This window comes from Micropterus salmoides, unplaced genomic scaffold (genome assembly GCF_014851395.1).
Source record: "Micropterus salmoides isolate LMB-PRFRI ecotype aquatic unplaced genomic scaffold, ASM1485139v1 Ms_hic_scaffold_21, whole genome shotgun sequence".
Classification (NCBI taxonomy): Eukaryota; Metazoa; Chordata; class Actinopteri; order Centrarchiformes; family Centrarchidae; genus Micropterus; species Micropterus salmoides.
The window spans coordinates 13,565,615-13,584,945 of NW_024041262.1; the positions used below are offsets into that span (position 1 = coordinate 13,565,615).

Here is a 19,331-nt window from a genome sequence, read left to right on the forward strand (position 1 = left end):
TAATTAATCATTTAATAGTGCTTGATAGATCAGTAATAAACAATAGCAAGATCATGTTTTGGGTTGCCAGATTGTGAAAAATCACTTTGGCTGGTGTTTATGCTTTCTCTCTGGTAATAATGCAGGTGAATGTATGCATTATGAATATTGTGAAAAACTGGTAATCATTAATAAATGCTTAATAAGTCATTAGTAAATGGATTTTGGTCCAGATTCTCTGCAGCCCTTATGTAAGTGGTCATAGAGGCCAGAGAGATTATTCACAATCTGCCAACCTCAAAGTTGTTCTTATTAATGATTTATAACTGATCCATAAAGCATTAGTAAATGATTTATTAAGCATTAATAAAGCCATTAGTTAAAATGTATAAACTTTCTATAATGGGTGCCTTATTAGAAAGTGGTATCACACTTTGCTAATTCTGAAACACGCTACTTCACAAACTGGTGTATTTTTTCTTCTTGTTTCTTTATTTTAAGACATAAATGCAAATAAACAAACTAAATGAATATAGGGCAAATATTAAAGCCAGCTAGCTAATTTGAACCCACGTAGCCTATTATTATCATAAATAAGCAGAAAATACAGAAAATGGCAGCATTATAGGATGTGTTGCACGTACAACATGTATTCCAGCCACTTTACATATTTTGGAACAATAATACATTCCTAATTTCTGAAATCTTAGTGCCTGCTAAGAATTTTGAAACACATAAATTGCATAAAACTACAAAACCAGCTTTCACGTTGACAGAAATAATGCAACAAATGAGCCAAGAACACACAGAATTCCATGAAATTCCCTTTTCATGCCACAGTACATTAATTCAGCTCTGGACTGCTATGGCAGATAAAAAGATAAATATCACAGAGAGAAACGCTTGGCAGAGACACAATCCCCCAACACATTCTGTAAATCCTCATGAGGACAAAACCTTGACTCCCCGAGCAGAACATTTGGCGGCGAATGAACGGCACGAGCGAAAGCGCAAGTGTTGTGTTCACCCCTGGACCAGAACGGCCAACTCATACCAAATCACCTCTAAAGATTTCCCCTGGAATGTCGAGGGATGAATTCCTGAGGGGTGGCAGACGACTTCAGGAGACTGAGTCATGGCCACAAGGGGTCGATTCTTGTTTGGTACCGTAGAAAGAGACAGTCGACTTTAAAACTTCCTTCATTGGTACAATGCTCATACTGTGTGGATCAGGGTGCAAAAGGGTTAAAGAGAGAAGGTCAGCTGTGGCCATAGTGCCCATGTCAGTAGAGATATAAGTCAGTAGATGTGTGGAGACCAAGCTATAGCCACACAATGAGTGACTGTGGAATACATAGACAGTGAATTGTTTAGTCAGACTGGAGTTAGGGGTTCTTCACAGCTATTGATGTGCTAATGCTTTGGGCGCAGGAAATCAGAAATGTCGATGGCATTTTGCCCTTCATCGTTTTTCTCATTTGTCTCCTTCTCTTTATCTTTCTGTCAGATGCTTGTTGGAATTGACAATTCACTAAGCCCCTCCCACAAAAAGTGACTGTCCAGTCATAGCTTAGCAAGTAGGCCTGTCATGTTGAAGTGGTATGCAAGAGTCTCTAGAGTAAGCGATGCTTGAGATTTAGAGTTTGGATGGTGGGGTCTTTTTTCAGCCTTTCCAAAACAAAAAATGCAAGAGCAAAAGTTTAAACAATGGATTAAACTTTGAACTGTAAATATGACACTCTTTTTAAACTGCATATGTTTCGTGATCTGACAGACAGCTTAACAGGATCAGAAACAATAACTATGGGGGACGGAGCTCTGGCTATCCCTCCACATTTTCCCCCTTCCTCTATCTATCTGTCTTGATTTAGTTGAACTAGTCTAGTCCTGAGTGCTATGCATGGGACTAGTTAGAAGATTACGCTTTCTGATTTCTGGAGGGCAGCATGTTGATGGTTAAGGTCAAACCAAACTCAGGAAGGAAACAGCTCCCACCTCCTACTCACCTATCAATTCAATAACCAAATGCACTTGGCCCAATCACCCTCCCCCCTCTTGCTTCCTCTAAGCCGCACCCATTCGACCTTCATCTTTCCATATGCTGTCTCAGATCTGTAATGCTCAATAAGTCATCTTATTGATTTCAATCTACGTGGGAGCAGGAGTATCAGTGCCCGTCTGCATACATATGACTCTGAGTGTGTGTTTTGTGACTCCTATTTGAGTAATCCTTTAAACGTCCTTATAGTATGTGTGCTTGAATAACATAATTGCATGTGTACTGCAAACCTCAACCTGTTGCTCCTGCTGCCAGGACCAGAAACACTGTTCAGGTGATAGGTCAGCCCACACATGTGCGGTCATTCCTGGGTAAAATCTCAAAGAGGAACAGGGTTGAAGAGTGAAAGCCTTGGTTTCCCACTTGCCTTGAGGGCTCGTAGCCAAAACCTTAGGCTGATAAGAATAGGCAGCGTCCACTCTGTCAAACTCAAAGCAGTTTTAACCATGGTATGAAAGGGCCTTGTCACAGTGTGGCAGCATGGCTGGCCACTTCTATTGATTATGCGTTTGCCAATAATCTTTCTCGACTTGACATTGTCCAGTATACAATCCTATGTTTAGCCATATATTACACAGCAGTTTCTCACTCTGTCCTGTTCTCTGCAAAGCAAACCCCTCCATCTCTGAAAGCTGTTAATTATAGCCACCCATGCCAACCCTGGCTCCTAGAAATTATATTTATAAATTATTAACTTTTTTTTCAAGTGAATGAAGTTCTACAGTACATTTATGTACAGCGAAAAGTGTAAAGTTCAGGACAGTGACACAAGACACTGGGGTTTGCAATGTCATTAGGTTTAACAAAAATACTTTGGTTAAGATAAGTGAAAGATTGTGGTTTTGGTTAAATGTTAATAAATACATTGTGTCTTTTCTTAATTTTTCTGTATCAAACCAAGACCATGATCTTTTCCTAAATGTAACCAAGTGCTCTGAGTGCCTAAACATAAACATAAATTTTTTTAATAATGCTGTGGTTGCTATGAGCAGATATTGTATTGCAAGATCAAATATTTTGGCAGAAAACAAACTGGGAACACTCCACTGATACATTCAACATTTTGAGACTTACCAGATCCTTTAATTAACATTCCCTCATTATGTTAATAGAAAAGGCAAATGTCACTTAGAAGGTCAGTTAATAAGAGCGCCAATCAACTTCACTTGTCTCATGTTGTTGTGACCCCTAAAAGGATTGTGGGGATTATGCCATGTTGATCAGTTCCCATCCTCAGGAGAAACTCATACTGCCTGGTCTTCCCACAGAGACCTATTCCACATACAAGCCTCCCATGACCTTCAACCTCATACCTTGCTCGGCAGCCTGCAGAAGAGTGGAAGTCATATCACACTTCTTTAGATAAGCATCTTGCCTTCAAAACCTCAACTCTGTGGGTCTACCATAACAGAGTCTGACCGGTATAAGCATGTTTTACCATCAGAGAGATGAAGAGAGTTTTTTTCCTCCATAAGGCTCAAGACAAACCCCTAATCCCTTTGGAAGTGTGAAGAGGAAATTGGATTTTTAACCCACATATCTGTTGAGCTTGTATGCACATAAAGGAGGGCTAAACTCAAATAAAATCCTAGTAATGCCAGTAAATCCAGGTTTCTCTCTAAAGATAACCTACAGTACAGTAAAGGTGATGTTCTGGTCCCTCCAACTTCAGTTAAACTATGTCTCCAGTTTCTCAAGTTACGACTTGTCTTTTCAGGGGAAGCGGCCTTCTGTGTGTTTTCTCTTTCCCTGCAACCTCCTCACTGTGTTTAGCCTTCAGGCCTATGTCGCCTGACTCCCCAACACTAATGGATATGGACGTCTGGCAGCACTACAGATTTGTAGATAACTCTTGTTCTTCGGTGAAAAAGATTACATTAGAAATAAAAAGCACATGATTGGGTTAGAGTGAGGAATAACATGATGATGAAGCCCATACACAGTGGGCTGTGAGCCGTCATGCCTGGAAACACACATATCATAGAGTATACTTGTTATCTAAAGGAGGTTTTAGTATTGAAGTTCTGGCTCCTTATATCTTGATCTTGGATGATTCATCTCTCCATCCACCACAGGTTACTTTCAGGCCACAAGTTTAATCAAGCAGCATTAAAGCGTCATCCTCAATGGAAGATGTTTTTTACAGCAGTGATTCACTAGAAAACCATTAATACATGACGTGTCCATTTCTGCTTATCAAATAACCCAGGTTCCCATAAAGCTGGGCAGACACTGTGAGTTTTATTAATCTTGTGAGTTGCATTAACTCACATTGTCTGTGAAGATTGTCAGTCATCCTGGTCATAGTTATCCAACGGAGGTTAAAGTCAAGGGCAACTGGACTTGGTTGAAGATACTGGAAGACGTTTCGTCCCTCATCCAAGGGACTTCTTCTGTTCTAAGTCCCTTGGATGAGGGACGAAACGTCTTCCAGTATCTTCAGCCAAGTCCAGTTGCCCTTGAATTTATCTCCGTTGGATTAACTCACATTACATGTTCTAATGTGCACGGCCACCACCTTTATGGTCATGTTGTCCCGTGTGATTTACAGGTCACAATGTTGGGGGGATCAACAGTGTTGGGCAGTTCATTAGAAAACATTTAATCAATACCTCATTACATTTTTCATCATGGGAAAAGTAACTACTTTACTAATCACTCAACATCAAAAGTAATCACATTTTTCATTACATTTTGTTACTCAGCCCGCCTCCTAGCCTCACCACCCACATGTATTGAACATGTGTAGAAATATGAAAAAAGAAACTTTGGTTTAACATACAGCTGTTACTGTTTGGATGTACTTACTGACCATCAACAGCTCGCTTAGCTCAAGAGCATATCTATGTTCCCAGGGTTTATATTCCCCAGCTTAATATCCTCTTAACACCTTGGTTTAATGTTCTTGGCAATGATGTTCCCTAGGTCAGATGTTCAATCTATGTTTCCCTGGATCAATATGTTGAAATCACCCGCCTACAGCTATAGCCAACTGATTTTATACTCCTTGAAACCTACGCCCTCAAATTTGCAGGCAAGGCAGTTTACTTTAGACACTGATATCTCCACAGTGGCTGAACAGATTGTTACCATTCAAACTGCATTTGAAACGGCCATCTCCCTTTATTGCAATTTGAATTGCGAAGATAGTCCTGATCAGTCTCTTACCCTTGACAGCATAGGACCCTGGTAACATAGGGATGAGCCCGTTAATCCAGTGACTGCACACAGCAGAACTTCCGTAGTCCTAAACTCACAATAAAGCTGTTAGACTCTACTGATTTCTGGATTTAGTATTATCACTGGCTAACATTAGCACACCAGAAAAGACATAAACAAGTCAACTTAGGAGGGTTATTTTAGCCTCTTCAATACAACAGACTCTCCATTGAACACACAGCCCAACCCTCCATCAAACTCCCTGCAAGACACTGAACATGGCAACCTCCAAACTGTTGGAGTAATGGACATTTACTGGGATTAGTAGCTAATTACACAATGTCAAGATCTAATCCCTTACTACACTAAGTAATGCCCAAGATGGTGCAACACCAAAAGTTTAACACAAACTCCCCAGTCAGTTTTGTTGTTATATTCAAACAAGATGGCTGTGTCCTCAAAAATGTTGACGAGTAAAACGAGTAAAACGAGTAAAGCGGCGTTACTTTATGCAATTCTACCTTGAACCGAAAGCCTGCAGATGGCTGTGAAGTGGACAATGTCCAATCTACTTCTCCAACACCCAAATCATTGATCATTCAATGCCAGTTAATTTAGCGTCACAACCCTCGTAGACGTGCCGACGTGGTGGATATTCAGCCTGATTCTGAAATCCAGTGGTGGGTGACTTATCTGTACAGTGTCTGCCCAGGTCAAGCAGCCCTCTTTCATTGATATGCACAAGATCATGAACTTTACGCATCTAAATAACACATCCACCGGTGTGGACAGGACAAAAACAGAACAAATAACTTCAAAAATATATGTAGGACAGGTCTACATTAGTTTCACTCTCTGTTTTACTCATTATTAGCTCTTTCAAGTAGCCTCATGGGTTACACAGCCCTCACAGGCCAAACGAAAGCACAAAAGACTCCCTTTAGCCTGGGACTCCACCACTGTGATAACAACATCCTTCATTCTGCTGTCCCAACAGACTGCATGGCTAATCAACAGACTCCTTTTATTGTCATTTCACAAAAGCGTTGATTTAATCTGTGAGGCATCAGGTCATTGGAATGACCACTGACTGCAGCCATAAGGAATTCATGATTTGGAGTGTGATACCCACAGGGTGCAATCATATAAAAGAAATTCAGAGCCCCGTTCAGAGATATGACCTCCTTCTAAACCCTCAAGACAGAAAGAGTGTGGTCTTTGTATCTGTGGATGGGATGAGTCCAAGAAGACAATGAGACAAGCTTCGGCGTGGCATTTAGGTCGATGGCCCAACAATGTCCATAATGTCGCACTGAGATGATCTGATTATGTGGCTGACAATGTGGATGTCCAGTGCATCATACTGTCCATACAGTGCTGGACAGTGACTATGTGCCCACATGGATTCTATTTAGGCCACTGTGACCCTGGACGATGCACCCCATCATTCAACTTCACTGGCTCTGCGCAGTTCATCATAAACTTGCCCAGTGTTTAGACAGGGTCATTCCACAGCCATTTGCTAAATGGCTGAAAAATAAATCTCTGACCAAGTGAATTACTTGTCTTATTAAAAGAAAAGATCAGTTTTTGAGGAACTTTTTTGCTCCTGAGAGTCAAACAATCTCAAGCATATCTTACTTATCGCTCAGCATGAGGGTTAGTCTTTTTAGTCTTGACCATTTTGAACTTAAAAGCCTTTTACTTTAGGGCCAGTTTATCCAAATTGCAAAAAACATGATGACATTTTCATTTTTCCCCGCTGATAAAAGACAAATATCATTGATATCCATCCATTTCCTGTGTCACCCCAATACAGTGGAGGTGAATTAAATTACATTTAGCATTAAAACATGTAATTTGTAAAACTAAACAACAATGTAATTCTTCAGATGGCAGATCTGAACTCTGTTTCGAGTCGTGCTAAGCTAAGCATACCAGCTGCTGGCTATTACCTTGTATTTATCATAAAATGTCAAACTTCTCCTTTAAGTTTAACTTTACACATCCATGTAGATGTAAGGGTATGAATGACATGCATTCCGTCACCTGCTTGTGTCCATGCAAAGGTCGCCATATAGCCTAAAATTGGGGTGTACAATGTATGAACATGTCAGCAGAGCAGACACCAAGCGGGAAGCTTCCGGTCTGAGATGTGAATCCAATGCGGAAGTCCCTTATGCCTGCATTCTTCTGAACTGTCATCAGGTGGCAACTCTTCTGGTTGCAAAAAGAAGTCCGGTTCAATTAGAAATAATGGTAAAATGACCCTACTTCTCACCTGATTTATTACCTCAGTAAACACTTTCATAATGAGTTTATGCTCTCAGTCACTAGTTTCATGTCATTTAGTAAATTATGGTCCCATTTAGAGGAAAATAGACCATAAAGCAGAGAATGCTTCAGGGCGGGATTATCTGTGATTGACAAGTCGTTACCATCACGACCTGTCAATCAGGCTAGAGTGACTCGTAGGCACTGTGTAAATTTAACCAGCGCCGTTGAAAAAACGTATTAGGAGTTGGCTGTTCACTTTCTCTGGTGAGTACATTTAGTTTTAAGACTATTGTTCGCTAGACAAAGTTGTCAGCCCTGTTTAAATGACAGTTAACGTGAATTACAGATGCACCTAGCTAAGCAAGCTAGCTAGCTCCACACATGGCCGTTAGCTCCACCGTCTCGTCCAAACATGGTCACTTCTGGGCACTTCCTGGTTGCAACAAATCAACATGGTGGCGCCCTAACGGCAGTCCACAAACCAACGGGTGATGTCACAATGACTATGTCCACTTCTTATACACAGTCTATGGCAGACACCCAATGTAGCATAAACACGGATGTTGGATGGAGTATATCAGGGCCCTAATCTGGCAACGTCAAGTACACTGTGACATGATTTACACTTCACTTTGAGCCTCTGTGAGTTAATTATCTTACCTTGACAAACAGTATCAGTGACAGAGGTGCAGGGCTGTAATACTTCCGCCTCATCACAGGTGGCGCAGGGGATACAGGGCTCCCGTGAACTTTCCTGGTCTGAGTAGGTGTCCCCGTTGCACTGTTCACACACTGTGTCATGGTCAATGTCACAGCTGTAAAGCATGCCCTGGCCTTCAGGACATTTGGTGCAAGGTTCACACTGCTGTGAGATTTTATTGAAATAGTAGCCATAGTTGCACACACAGGTGGCGTCGTTGGAGTCTGTGCAGGGCGACTTCATGCGGTATAGACCTGTGCATAATGTGCAGGGCTGACATCTCTCTGTGTGACTTAAGTTTTCGGAGAAGGTTTCACCTGCAAGGAGAGGGAAAAAAACACATTTAACTTGATCTGCCAAAAGCCTGAATTCTGTTTCTTCAGCCATCTCTTCAAAAAAAAACCAGCATATTCACAATACATTGTTGGCTCCGCTCCAGTGTCTCTTTTGAAACAACCACATCAAGAAATGTTTCAGTCTTATCTTTAAATATGACAAAAAGACTCATTTTAGGTGTGCTACAAAATGTGACAGTAGCATCTTTGAAATTATTGTCATGGCAATTTTAAATATACATTTTAATGCTAATTAAATTTTAATCATAAATCAAATATCTGAATTTTCAAAGTTTAGCTTTAAAGTTGTTTTCTCTCTTGTGGAGTAAATTTTTCATGCTTCCGTCTTATTTCTGTACATATTTTTCTCTCTCACCTAATTTCTTGTCTTGTGCCCTTTACATAGTCAATTTGAGATTGTGGAATACTGTAATTTACCTCCATCTATTAGGTTTTTGCTTTATTTTTACAGTTTAAAAGCCTATGTCTTTAGTTTTAGAATCAATTTAAATGTCTAAACAACTGTATAAATTACGTCGTGGAGAATCATTTGTGTAGTATGCGTTTCATATATCATATTTGTTCTTATTATGCCTCTAAGTCATCTTAACATTTCTTATTTAAATGTGTATCACAAAGTGGAAAGAGCTTTTTGCTGGGAACAAATGTGGATTCAGCTTTAGGGTAATTTCCCCTGTTGGATATATAACTACAGAGGTCACTTTTGACAAGAAAAGATTTTGAACATGTGTATGAGCAACATCTTTCCTAGATGTTTTTAGATGATGAACCTTCATTCATCACAAATTTCATAAATGTTTTGTACACCTGAAAGATTTCCTAGTACGGATATATTTGCAGAGGACGCAATCAATATTGCATGTTTTATGGAATTGTATTTCGGCTGGATAGAGGACTGGGAAACACACTAAATTATGCAACAGACCTATTTGTAAGAGCAGCGTGTATGTGTGTGTGTGTGTGTGTGTGTGTGTGTGTGTGTGTGTGTGTGTGTGTGTGTGTGTGTGTGAGGGAGGTGGGGGGATTCACTGTGAAAGTATGACCTCAAAATCTCTATAATAAAGTATATCTAAACTGGTATTATTTATTTTGAGCTGAGACAATGTTAAGAAGAGCTGAAACAGTCCGAGAGAAAACACAGAGAGAAAAATCACCTTCAGCTATGTTGGTAATCCTTTTTTCTAGCAAAAATTCTCTAGTTTCAACTTCTCACTTGGGAGGATTTGTTGCTTTTCTTTGTCTTATGTGATACTGTTATTATTATTACTAAACATAATATGTTGAGTCACCAAGTATTGGCTGGAAAAACAAGCCATCAAATATCATGATCTTGGGGGTTAAGAAATTCTGATGGGAATTTAATGACTATTTTCTTAAATTTTATAGACCAGACAATACTCTGCAGATTAATCGACAATGAAAGTAAATAAAACTACTCTGTTTAAGACATGTTTTATGTCGACACATTAGTTGCTGTACCTTTAAACATTAAAAGCTCTTACTATAAATTTGTGCACCAGATCTCATCTTTCCATATCCTGCCTCAGTTGGCCTGTCTGAGATTACTTTACCTAAACTAAAGTAGTGCTGCAATTATTGATTAATGTGCAGATTTTCTCAAGTCGCTGTTTTGTCTAAAAAAAGTGATGTTTTTAAATTGCTTGTTTTGTTCAACCAACAGTCTAAATCTAAACACATTCAATATATTATCATTAAGAAAACCTGCAGATATTCGTCTTAAGCTGGTACCACAGAATGTTTAGGAATTTGGTTTTAAAATGGCTTAAACGATTAAAGCTAAATGAAACTAAACTGTGTGTGGTAGGAGACAGGGGCGGTGTAGACCCTTTGCAGCTCAGTGTTCCATAGCATATCAAGTTTTCGGTCTGCATCACTGGCCCACCAATCACGGCAGACGCCCTGATGATGCAGAGATTAAAACAGAGATGAGGGGAGATAGACACTGAGACAGAGAGACAAATAGACAGACGACGAGAAAGCAGAGACTGTTTTCTCGTCATTTGAGATGAGTCCGTGTGTGTGCAGTTCTCCTAAATTGGTGGTGTCAAATGAGGGTCCTTCACATTTTTGTTTAATTATCTCTTTAGGAAGTGGACAAACTATTGTTCCTCCCTCGCATGTGGGCCTAGTTGGTGTCCCCACCACCACCCGCATCCCATTATCACCCCCCTCTCCTCAAACAGACACACACTACCCCCCTCCCCACCCCACGAGTGCTCTCAGAGCCATTATCATAATGCCATGCATCAATAATGCAAGTCAATACATTAATAACGCTAGCCTGCAGCATGCATAAAGGGGGGTTAAAGGAGGGGGAGCCAATGGAGGCACGCGGGGTGGGTTACAGATGGTCTTTGCCTGGCTCAGCATATCATATCATAACAGTACTTTCACCTCTAGTCTAACATTCAGTCCTTTGTTTTCAACACCCATAAAAGGGATTCCTGACTTTATTTGGGTAGGATGAGGTGTGCGTGTGGGTGCATGTGTTGGAGTTTTTTGTGTCTGCTTCTGTGTGTGTGTGTGTGTGTGCGTGTGAGTGTGAAGCATTAACTGCTGGCTGAGAAGTTCGCCTTGTTTCCATTCCAGCTGCACAGCTGTACTTTCTCTGTTTCATCTACACTCATCTGTTCTTTCATCCAAACTCCCCCGTGTATTTCAGATGGCAGTCCTTTTTAGCACATCAACCAGTTCCCTATTAACTATCTGTACTAAATGAAGCCTGAATACTTTTTGGAAACACACACAGTCTGTTTTATAAATGGATGCTTGTACTCATTGGATTACATCAACATGCCTGAAACAACACACCCAAAGACATATGGTGGGTGGGAGTTGATGGTGAAATAAAATTAGGAAGTAAGATTGTCAGAAATGAAAAATAGTTTCTGTTTTTGTTAACACCTTGAAAAACACATTACTTAGGCTTACGATTAATGGGGAAATGCCTGTTTATAGTTCATGAGATGATAAAACAACATTAGTTTTGTACTCCTAACCCTAACCATTCTGATTTAGCTTAATTGAACAGTCAGTAAGGTCTGGCCCTGTTCTGCTATGCCTGTCAAGCTTTCCATTCTCAAACGGATTCTTAAAAAAAAAGATATTTAGAAATGAGATAATTCGGATCAAACAATTGATCTTCGAGCTTTTCGTTTTTAACTAATGACCATTGATTATTTCTAAGGAATTCACTTTGCTTTGCATATTTATTATTTATTATTTAGCTATTTTTGTTAATATAATTATTTTACTTTGTTTAATCCACTCATATTTACTCTCCCCCTTCTTCTCAAAATGTATTGTTTCCTGAATAAATAACAGCTGGTAGCCTGCTGAGTGAAGGCCAAGATCAGTTTCACCAGAGGCATAATATTTAATGAATTCACCATTGGGCATTGCTATAAAACAAATGGTAACCCATGCAAATTAGAAAAAAGAAATACGCTAATTTTTATCAAAAGAAAGCCATGCTCTCTGCAGCGAGAGAATTCTGATAATATATCAGAATCAAACCAGTGATCATCTGATTTAGATGACAGTGTGTATAGCCTACATTTGTTCTGCACAGACTAAAAACACTTTAAATATGACAGTTATGGAAAGTGAAAGTATTTGTGTTGGCTTGTGAAAGGACAATGCGAGCTGTTTTCTGACACAGCCACCAGTGACAAAGTGTGCAGTAACTGGATTTTTTGGGCAGGGCTTGCTAAATGGTCAACAGGTAGGACACTAAATAACTCACTTATGGCTGAGACTTCAAAACAAGTTTTTGCTCGAATGCTTCTGCACACTCATACTCCAGCTCCATCAGCCTGCATTAGTGATCCAATCAATATGTTTGATGTGTTCTTAAAATATCTTTGTGATGTTATCTGATGGAGATCTGCTTTGCATTTCTCTTTTTCCACGAGTCAGTGCAGAGCCTGTCTGGCCTCATCACAGTTTTGAGGGCCTGTCACTGCCTGTGTTTATTAATATCTGAACTGAACAAGCACTGTGAGACTGAAAATTATCACACTGAAAATCTCCACATTGTGCAACAGAAAACACACAGCTGTCATTAATTAAATAGATTTTGAGTGTAAAATATGAAGGGTTTTATTTTTTTACAAATAGAACAGAAGATCATTTCTGAGTTTGTGGCTTAATGTTTTTATATAAGCTAACTATAAGCTAATTGGCCTACAGATACATGTTCTTCATGTCCACATTCTCCGTGACTTCTCTCATGACCTCAAGTCTGAATCATTTTCTGACTGTGGGGCTCCTTGGCTCATGCTTTACCATCCTTCACTGACACAGGGAGGATTAAAACAACTTCCTAGGCTGGACGCAGGATCGTCAGGGAATTCATATAAGTAAAACTCTGGGAACAGCGCAGGAACTGGCTGTGGACCAACCCTGGCCTCTGTAGGCTCAGGCTGACCTTTGACCTCACATGGCAGAGTTACAAAAAACCTTTAATGTGTTACATTTGATTTCCCAACACTCAAGCAGAAGTGTATACCTCCAAAAGACCTTAAATATCCTTTTGATCCCTTCAGTAACCAGTTTGCAAAATCTAAATTAATCAAAAAATCTACCCTGATTACCATCTTAATCACTGTGACATAACTTGTCTGGTGTTCTAAATATCTTCCACTGCTGTTTTCTTTTCCCTGCAACAACATTTGGAACTGGTCCCACTCTTGTATCCTCTCAACATCGCTGTCCTCATAAAGTCTTACAGTCCAACAAAGCTCGTCTCCCTACATGGTAAGGGCCATGAGGAGGGCAGTAATGCTGGAACGCAGATAGATCTGGCATACCCTTCCTAACATGAATCTGAGCATGAATCTAAGAGATTTAGACTACATTGTGCATAATATTTGAGAAATGTATCAGTTACTGACACGTGTAACACAGCTGTTTGATAATGTTGAGCTTAAAATGCTTCAAATGTACTGCTGAGAACCCATCTTTTTTCTTCAAAAGTAACCTTTCCTCAGATCCAAACTGATGTTGAGGTCTATTATGTTGGGTAATCAAAGCCTGAAAACCTGTGATCTGTGTGAGTGAATCTTAGAGGGATTACTATGAAATTTGGTACTGATATTAACAGGGGATGAATCCTAAGTGCCATCCTCGGGTCAAAATTGAATGGACTTCCATGAAATTAGGCACACACATTCATGTCCCCATCACTTATGACTTACAGAGGAGCATCACCGGCCAGGATTTGAAAAGTCACACGTTTCGCTGCTCTTATTGGCTGTAGGTTTGGACCTGCGTCTGCAGGTCCGTCCAGCACAATGCACCAAGCTCACGAAACTGAGATCAAACTGTCAAAACAGGCAGTGCTGATAAAATATGTTAATGCATTGTCTACTTCTTGCCTTAAATGTTTTCAGAAGCACATTTTAGTGTACTGTTTAGCTGTAATTTGAGAAAGTTTGTGACCAGGCTGCAATATTTTTCCTGCTAAAAACAGACCAAGCACCAACCCAACTTGCATGTGTCATTCAGTGCTATACCACATGTTTCGTCGCTCTGATTGGTTGTAGGTCTATCCAGTTGCCTCCAGAGCCAGAGGCTGGGTCTAAATACAGCATCACAGAATCACTAGCCTGGCTGTTTACTTTCCTCACTTTAAAAGTTGGAGTTAATATTCAATTCTGTAGAAGAGTTATGTTTTAAAAAATCCAAGAGTAAGTTCAATAAAGTGTGAACTACAACCAATACAACTATTACTACTAAACAAAAGAATATGCTATAGCATCTTAACTATTAATGTCATACTAAAACAAGATTGTTTTGCCAGATGCTACAGAAACCATCATCCAGATTTATTTTATTGGCCAACAACACGATTTTGGATCCTAATTCAAACATTGCAGAAACATTGTTGTTATTTATGATCCTGCATACTTACTCATACTGACTCAAATCGTATAAATAAAACTGCTGTTTGAACCATGTGTCTTCTCCAGGGACAGAAAGTACAGTAGAGGATTTGTAGAAGGATGATTTAACTTACAGAGAGAATGCGACAGTGGCAGCAGTGTTTTTTGTGTCAGATGAAACATTAAATCACTGATCATTAAAGCAGAACTGAGTATGTTTGAGTGTGTGTGTGTGTGTGTGTGTGTGTGTGTGTGTGTGTGTGTGTGTCACTATCTCTTAATTAAGGCATGTGACCAATACAGCTCAAGCATCAATGCCCAAGAGCACACATGCTTTTGTGGACTTCTAAATGATTGTCTTTGCACTCATATGGCCATTATAAATTGTGAATGTGTGTGCACATGCTATTTGCACAGATGTTTTTTTTGTGTGTTACTCACTGTCAAGGCAGGGGGCGCAAACAGTCTGTGTGACATCACATGGTTTGACGACACCCTCGCCAGGCTGGCACTGCTCACAGCATTCTCCGCTTTTTGTGTACTGGCCCGAGATACAATCCTCCTTATTGGCCATAGCCCCAACCTGCCAATCACCATATAAGAGAGATAATTCAAAGAAACATTTACATTCAGCAGTGTGAAAAATTATTATTTGGTGTCTTAATTGAAGCCATGTCTAGCATGTGCAATGAGTGTTTTTAATTTATTTTTCATTTCCAGAGTTGCGAATGGCATTTCACAGGAAAAAGCAATAAAGAGAAAGACAAAACAAACAATGCTCTGTGAAGCAGAATTCTGTCTCTCATTCCTTTAATCATCTTGCGCCCCCTTACATTTATTTTGGAACCACTGAACCAGTGGTTTCCAGCCTTGGAGTCAGGACCTTGCAACTGGCTGCAAGATAAAAAAAAATAAGGCTCTGTGAAATGATAAATGGGAAGGGAAAGAATAAAAGGCAGATTTCAGCTACACAGCATTTTCCATTGTTCCAGGTTCTTTCTCTATTTTCTGTGTTCTTGTGAAATACTAAATAGCTTCTTATCAGGCTTGTAAAAGTATTCAAATAGAACAATCTAAGGAGGAAAAATCACTCTTTGGTTGAACTGCTTTCAACCTCAGACACATGGGACTTGCAATGTAAGGTTGCACAGAAACATTGCTCAAAGCACAAACAGTAACCTGTTGAGTGTTTTGTGTTGAATGAACCTGGATGTTTCTCGGAGGCTGTGTGAGACCTTTGAGTTTGTTTGACCTTTTGCATTATATCATCACGGGGTCTTTTTTATCCTCCGCACACATTAATCCCCATAGCAAACCTTGATACAAGCAAAGATTGCCCTCTGACACCGAGCAATAAGAGAGTCTTTCCTTCTCTCCACATACATGAGAAGTGATTGTTTTTAGGCCGTTATTTATGACGTTTGGCATAAATGATGGCCTAAAAACAATCTTCTGTTGGCAGACAGGCCACAGATCAGGGGACAAATGAACACTATAACTTATTTTGATCTATTGATATATCATAAAAAGTTGCTGAGGTGGGATTTTAAAGTGTAGGCCTATTGTAGTTTTGTAGTATTGTAGTATTGTAGTTTTCTCCGACAAACACATGAACAACATGTTTAACTGTTTAAATGTTAACATTAACAAAGTGTTGCATGCATGTGCGTATACTGAGGGGTGCAATAGTGGGAAGGAAGTACACTCAACATAAATTGTCAGGTGTCAGCGTTCAGGTGTGTGTGGAATGTTGTTGATAAGAGAGAATAGTGCGAATGAACATCAAGTGTCCCCTCAGGTACCTCTGAGTCAGCTGACACATAATGTGTGTGTGTGTGTGTGTGTGTGTGTGTGTGTGTGTGTGTGTGTCTCCCTCTTGCCCTTGAAGGTGTCACAGCCCATTCACCTCCCAGTCTCTGGTATTCAGTTATCCATGTTGTCCATGTTCCAGCATGTACGTATATTTGGCTCTGACATTTAGGTTCATGATTTGTGTTCCTGTCATGTTAGTCACCTCAAAATGATCAGATGTTCAAAAGACACAGATACTCTAGTCTTGGTGCATTTTTATGTTTTCATTTCCATTAAATGAATGTATCCTCCTCTGCTGTTTTAGGATCATTGGTCTGACCAAAACTTGCAGAAACCCAATGAATATGCACAAAAATGGTTTTCGTATCATTATTGTTTTCTAGAAAAATTTACATTTGAGATGTGAAATTCTCGCTGTGCACACTATTAAATGTTTCCACATCCCAGCACATTCACGCACACCTGAATCACATAGATGAATCAAATCTGTCACCGCATCTCTGTCCTGCTTTCCCCTGAGCTGCCCCCTTGCTCATCCATTGCACACACCCATTGGCACACATGCATTTGCACAGATGCATAAACAAACTCACAAGTGAACAAACCTGCTCCAAAATGACGCTTTTGAAATGACTCCAAGTTCCAGCATTTGGCTTCCACTTATTTTTACTCTGACTCTATTCTAGCTCCGGGTGTGGGTGCGACTGAGACTCATGTGCATCACTAATGATTGTCAAGTTGTGCATATGGCTAAATTAGGGGGTAATTTGATTTGAGAAAATAGCTTGTGGATTGAAAGAAAAGGATGCGCAGCACTTAGCAAGTTGTAGCTCGAGCTTGCACGTTTCCTGTAATTGGCTTTTAGATGAGTTTGAGGGTTGCACTCTTCAACTTTTGTCAGCCGATCTCCCTGCAGCTAAAGCGAGTTGATCACACACAGCAACAAACGCACACAAATGCATGCGCAGAAGCATCTGAACACATAACTTCAGAGCGCCAACCAATCTTACTAATGTTCAAGTCAATTTTCAGTTGGAGGCACTTAACCTCCAGACCTCAGATGTCAACGCTTGTTAAGCCATTATGAGTTCCACCATACCAGCCTTCCAATAAGCTGGGCCTAATTTCAAACCAGGCATGGATCCTGAACTGCCGTCGGAACACTGGGTGGCAAAGAAATTACAGCTAATGCTTTCCCAAACAACGCTGAATCATCATCTCCTTATGAGGTGAGAGTCAGAGACAGACCGACAGACAGACAAGGAAGCAGAGAGCATGAGGTGGAAGAAGGAAAGAAAGAGTGAGGGGGGATGGGTTCAGGCTGTATCAATATTGCATGTGCTGAACCAGCAGAGGATGCATACCCATCAGTGTGAGCAGCTGTCATGTATCAGTGATGCAGCCTGTTCCTAAACCAGGACCTTGACAAAGCCCTGTGCAGCCCCAACTGAACGCGTCCTGTCAGATAGAAAATAATTATTTTCTGTCCTTAGCCTGCAAGGCCTTGAGGGACTCAGAGATAAATGAAGGAGATTATGAGCTGTGGCTCCCCAGAGTTTTCTTGTATCCTCTCTGGTAATGGAGAAAAATCCGTAAATTCACCAAAGCCCTCATCAGTTAATGCAGAGACCAATGACATGTGTTATTGTCCCGCTGTCTGCAGGGCCACATGTAACTGAGAAGGGTGGAACTACACATCCAGCAACTGGAGCTCTTGAGTATCAACAATGAATGGCTGCTGCATAATCTGCTTTACACTGTTAGCCAGGGACTGAAGACAGGACAGGTGCAAGGATCCGGACTCTTACTTTCCAGACTTTAAATATCTATGAAAAACATCTTAACAAGTGACACATCAAAAAGAGATCAAACTTGTTAAATTTAAAACTGTCATACAGTTAGTTATGGCATTAAATCTCACTTCGGTGCAGGGGAAAGCCTGTAACTTACACAGATTTTTCAGTACGTTTCCTGTCAAAACTTGTTGGCTGCTATATACTGGAAGGAGGAAAATCTGTGGGAAGTTTCTCACAAACTCCCACTACGTAAAAACTACCCCACCCTGCGCATTTGCGCAGGTGTTGACGATAAACGAATGACTTACCCAAGTTACGTTTATGGCAAACATTTAAAACACACTTTGATTATGTAAGAGGCTATACTCACCACTCCAAGTAACACTGCTATGAAAGCGGAATTCATCCTGTATCTTCGTTGTATCTTCCCAGAAGGGTCAACCGGATCGGATGCAGCGCAGCAGGATGCGGGTCTCACTAACTTCGAATAGACATAAACTCGGCTGTCATCGCTGCGTCCGTGCGCTTCTTCTGAGTTTACTTTTTAAGGGGTGGGAAAAACTCTCCAAGTTCGCTACCAGGTGTGTATCTCAGCGGGGATTCGCTCAGTCCAGAAGCTCGGGCTGATGGCAGAATCCAGTCAGTGAGGAAACTCGCTGAGATCGGCCCATTGGATGTTCGGCTCTGTGCGCTTTTCTCATACTGGGCTCATGTGACAGACGCGCTCAGCTCAAGGCTTTAGGGAAAGAGCGGTCTCCCTCTCCACGCCCACACACACACACACACACGAGCCTGCTCTCTCTCTTAACTGCTTCATACTATACTAGCTGAGTAGCTACTTGCTGAGTCGGACAAACCAACCACCTTCAATTTCTATCCTCTGTTAAATTAAGTCTTGTGTAAATCGTCCGTTAAGGATGTGGTTTGCAGACTTTGCCAACTGAATTAAAGTGACTGACTAAATGAAATTTTTCTGCAGCTTTACCACCTTTGAGGGACTTCAAAAACTGAATTGCACCGGAATGCTGTCTATTTATGCCAGAAGCACTGAACTGACCTTGTTTTACTGCCTGTCAGTGCCTGAAGACAGCAGCCACAGCAACACATTTCGCTCTCATTACAGACTGTGACTGTGCCTTTAACCCAGAATCCTGACATCCACACAGGTATACATGCACTAATTTGTTAGTTTGCAGGAGTGTACATGCAACATTTAAAGTAAAAGCAAACTTTTATTGCCTCACCCCACATCACTCCACAGTCTAATGCCTAAGTTAGATACATACA

The 19,331-nt window shown here is 40.5% G+C and overlaps 1 protein-coding gene across 1 annotated transcript in view; it reads right to left on the bottom strand.

Moving 5' to 3' along the window:
- Positions 1–18,763, bottom strand: part of ngfrb (nerve growth factor receptor b) — a 30,584-nt gene extending 11,821 nt beyond the window's left edge. The window contains exons 1-3 of the mRNA XM_038736160.1: positions 18,415–18,763; positions 14,878–15,019; positions 8,135–8,491 (exon numbers count right to left, since the gene is read on the bottom strand). Coding sequence (XP_038592088.1) covers positions 8,135–8,491; positions 14,878–15,019; positions 18,415–18,450 — 535 coding nt within the window. The 5' untranslated portion in view covers positions 18,451–18,763. The remainder of the gene's footprint in view (positions 1–8,134; positions 8,492–14,877; positions 15,020–18,414) is intronic.
- Between the last annotated feature and the right edge of the window lie 568 nt (positions 18,764–19,331).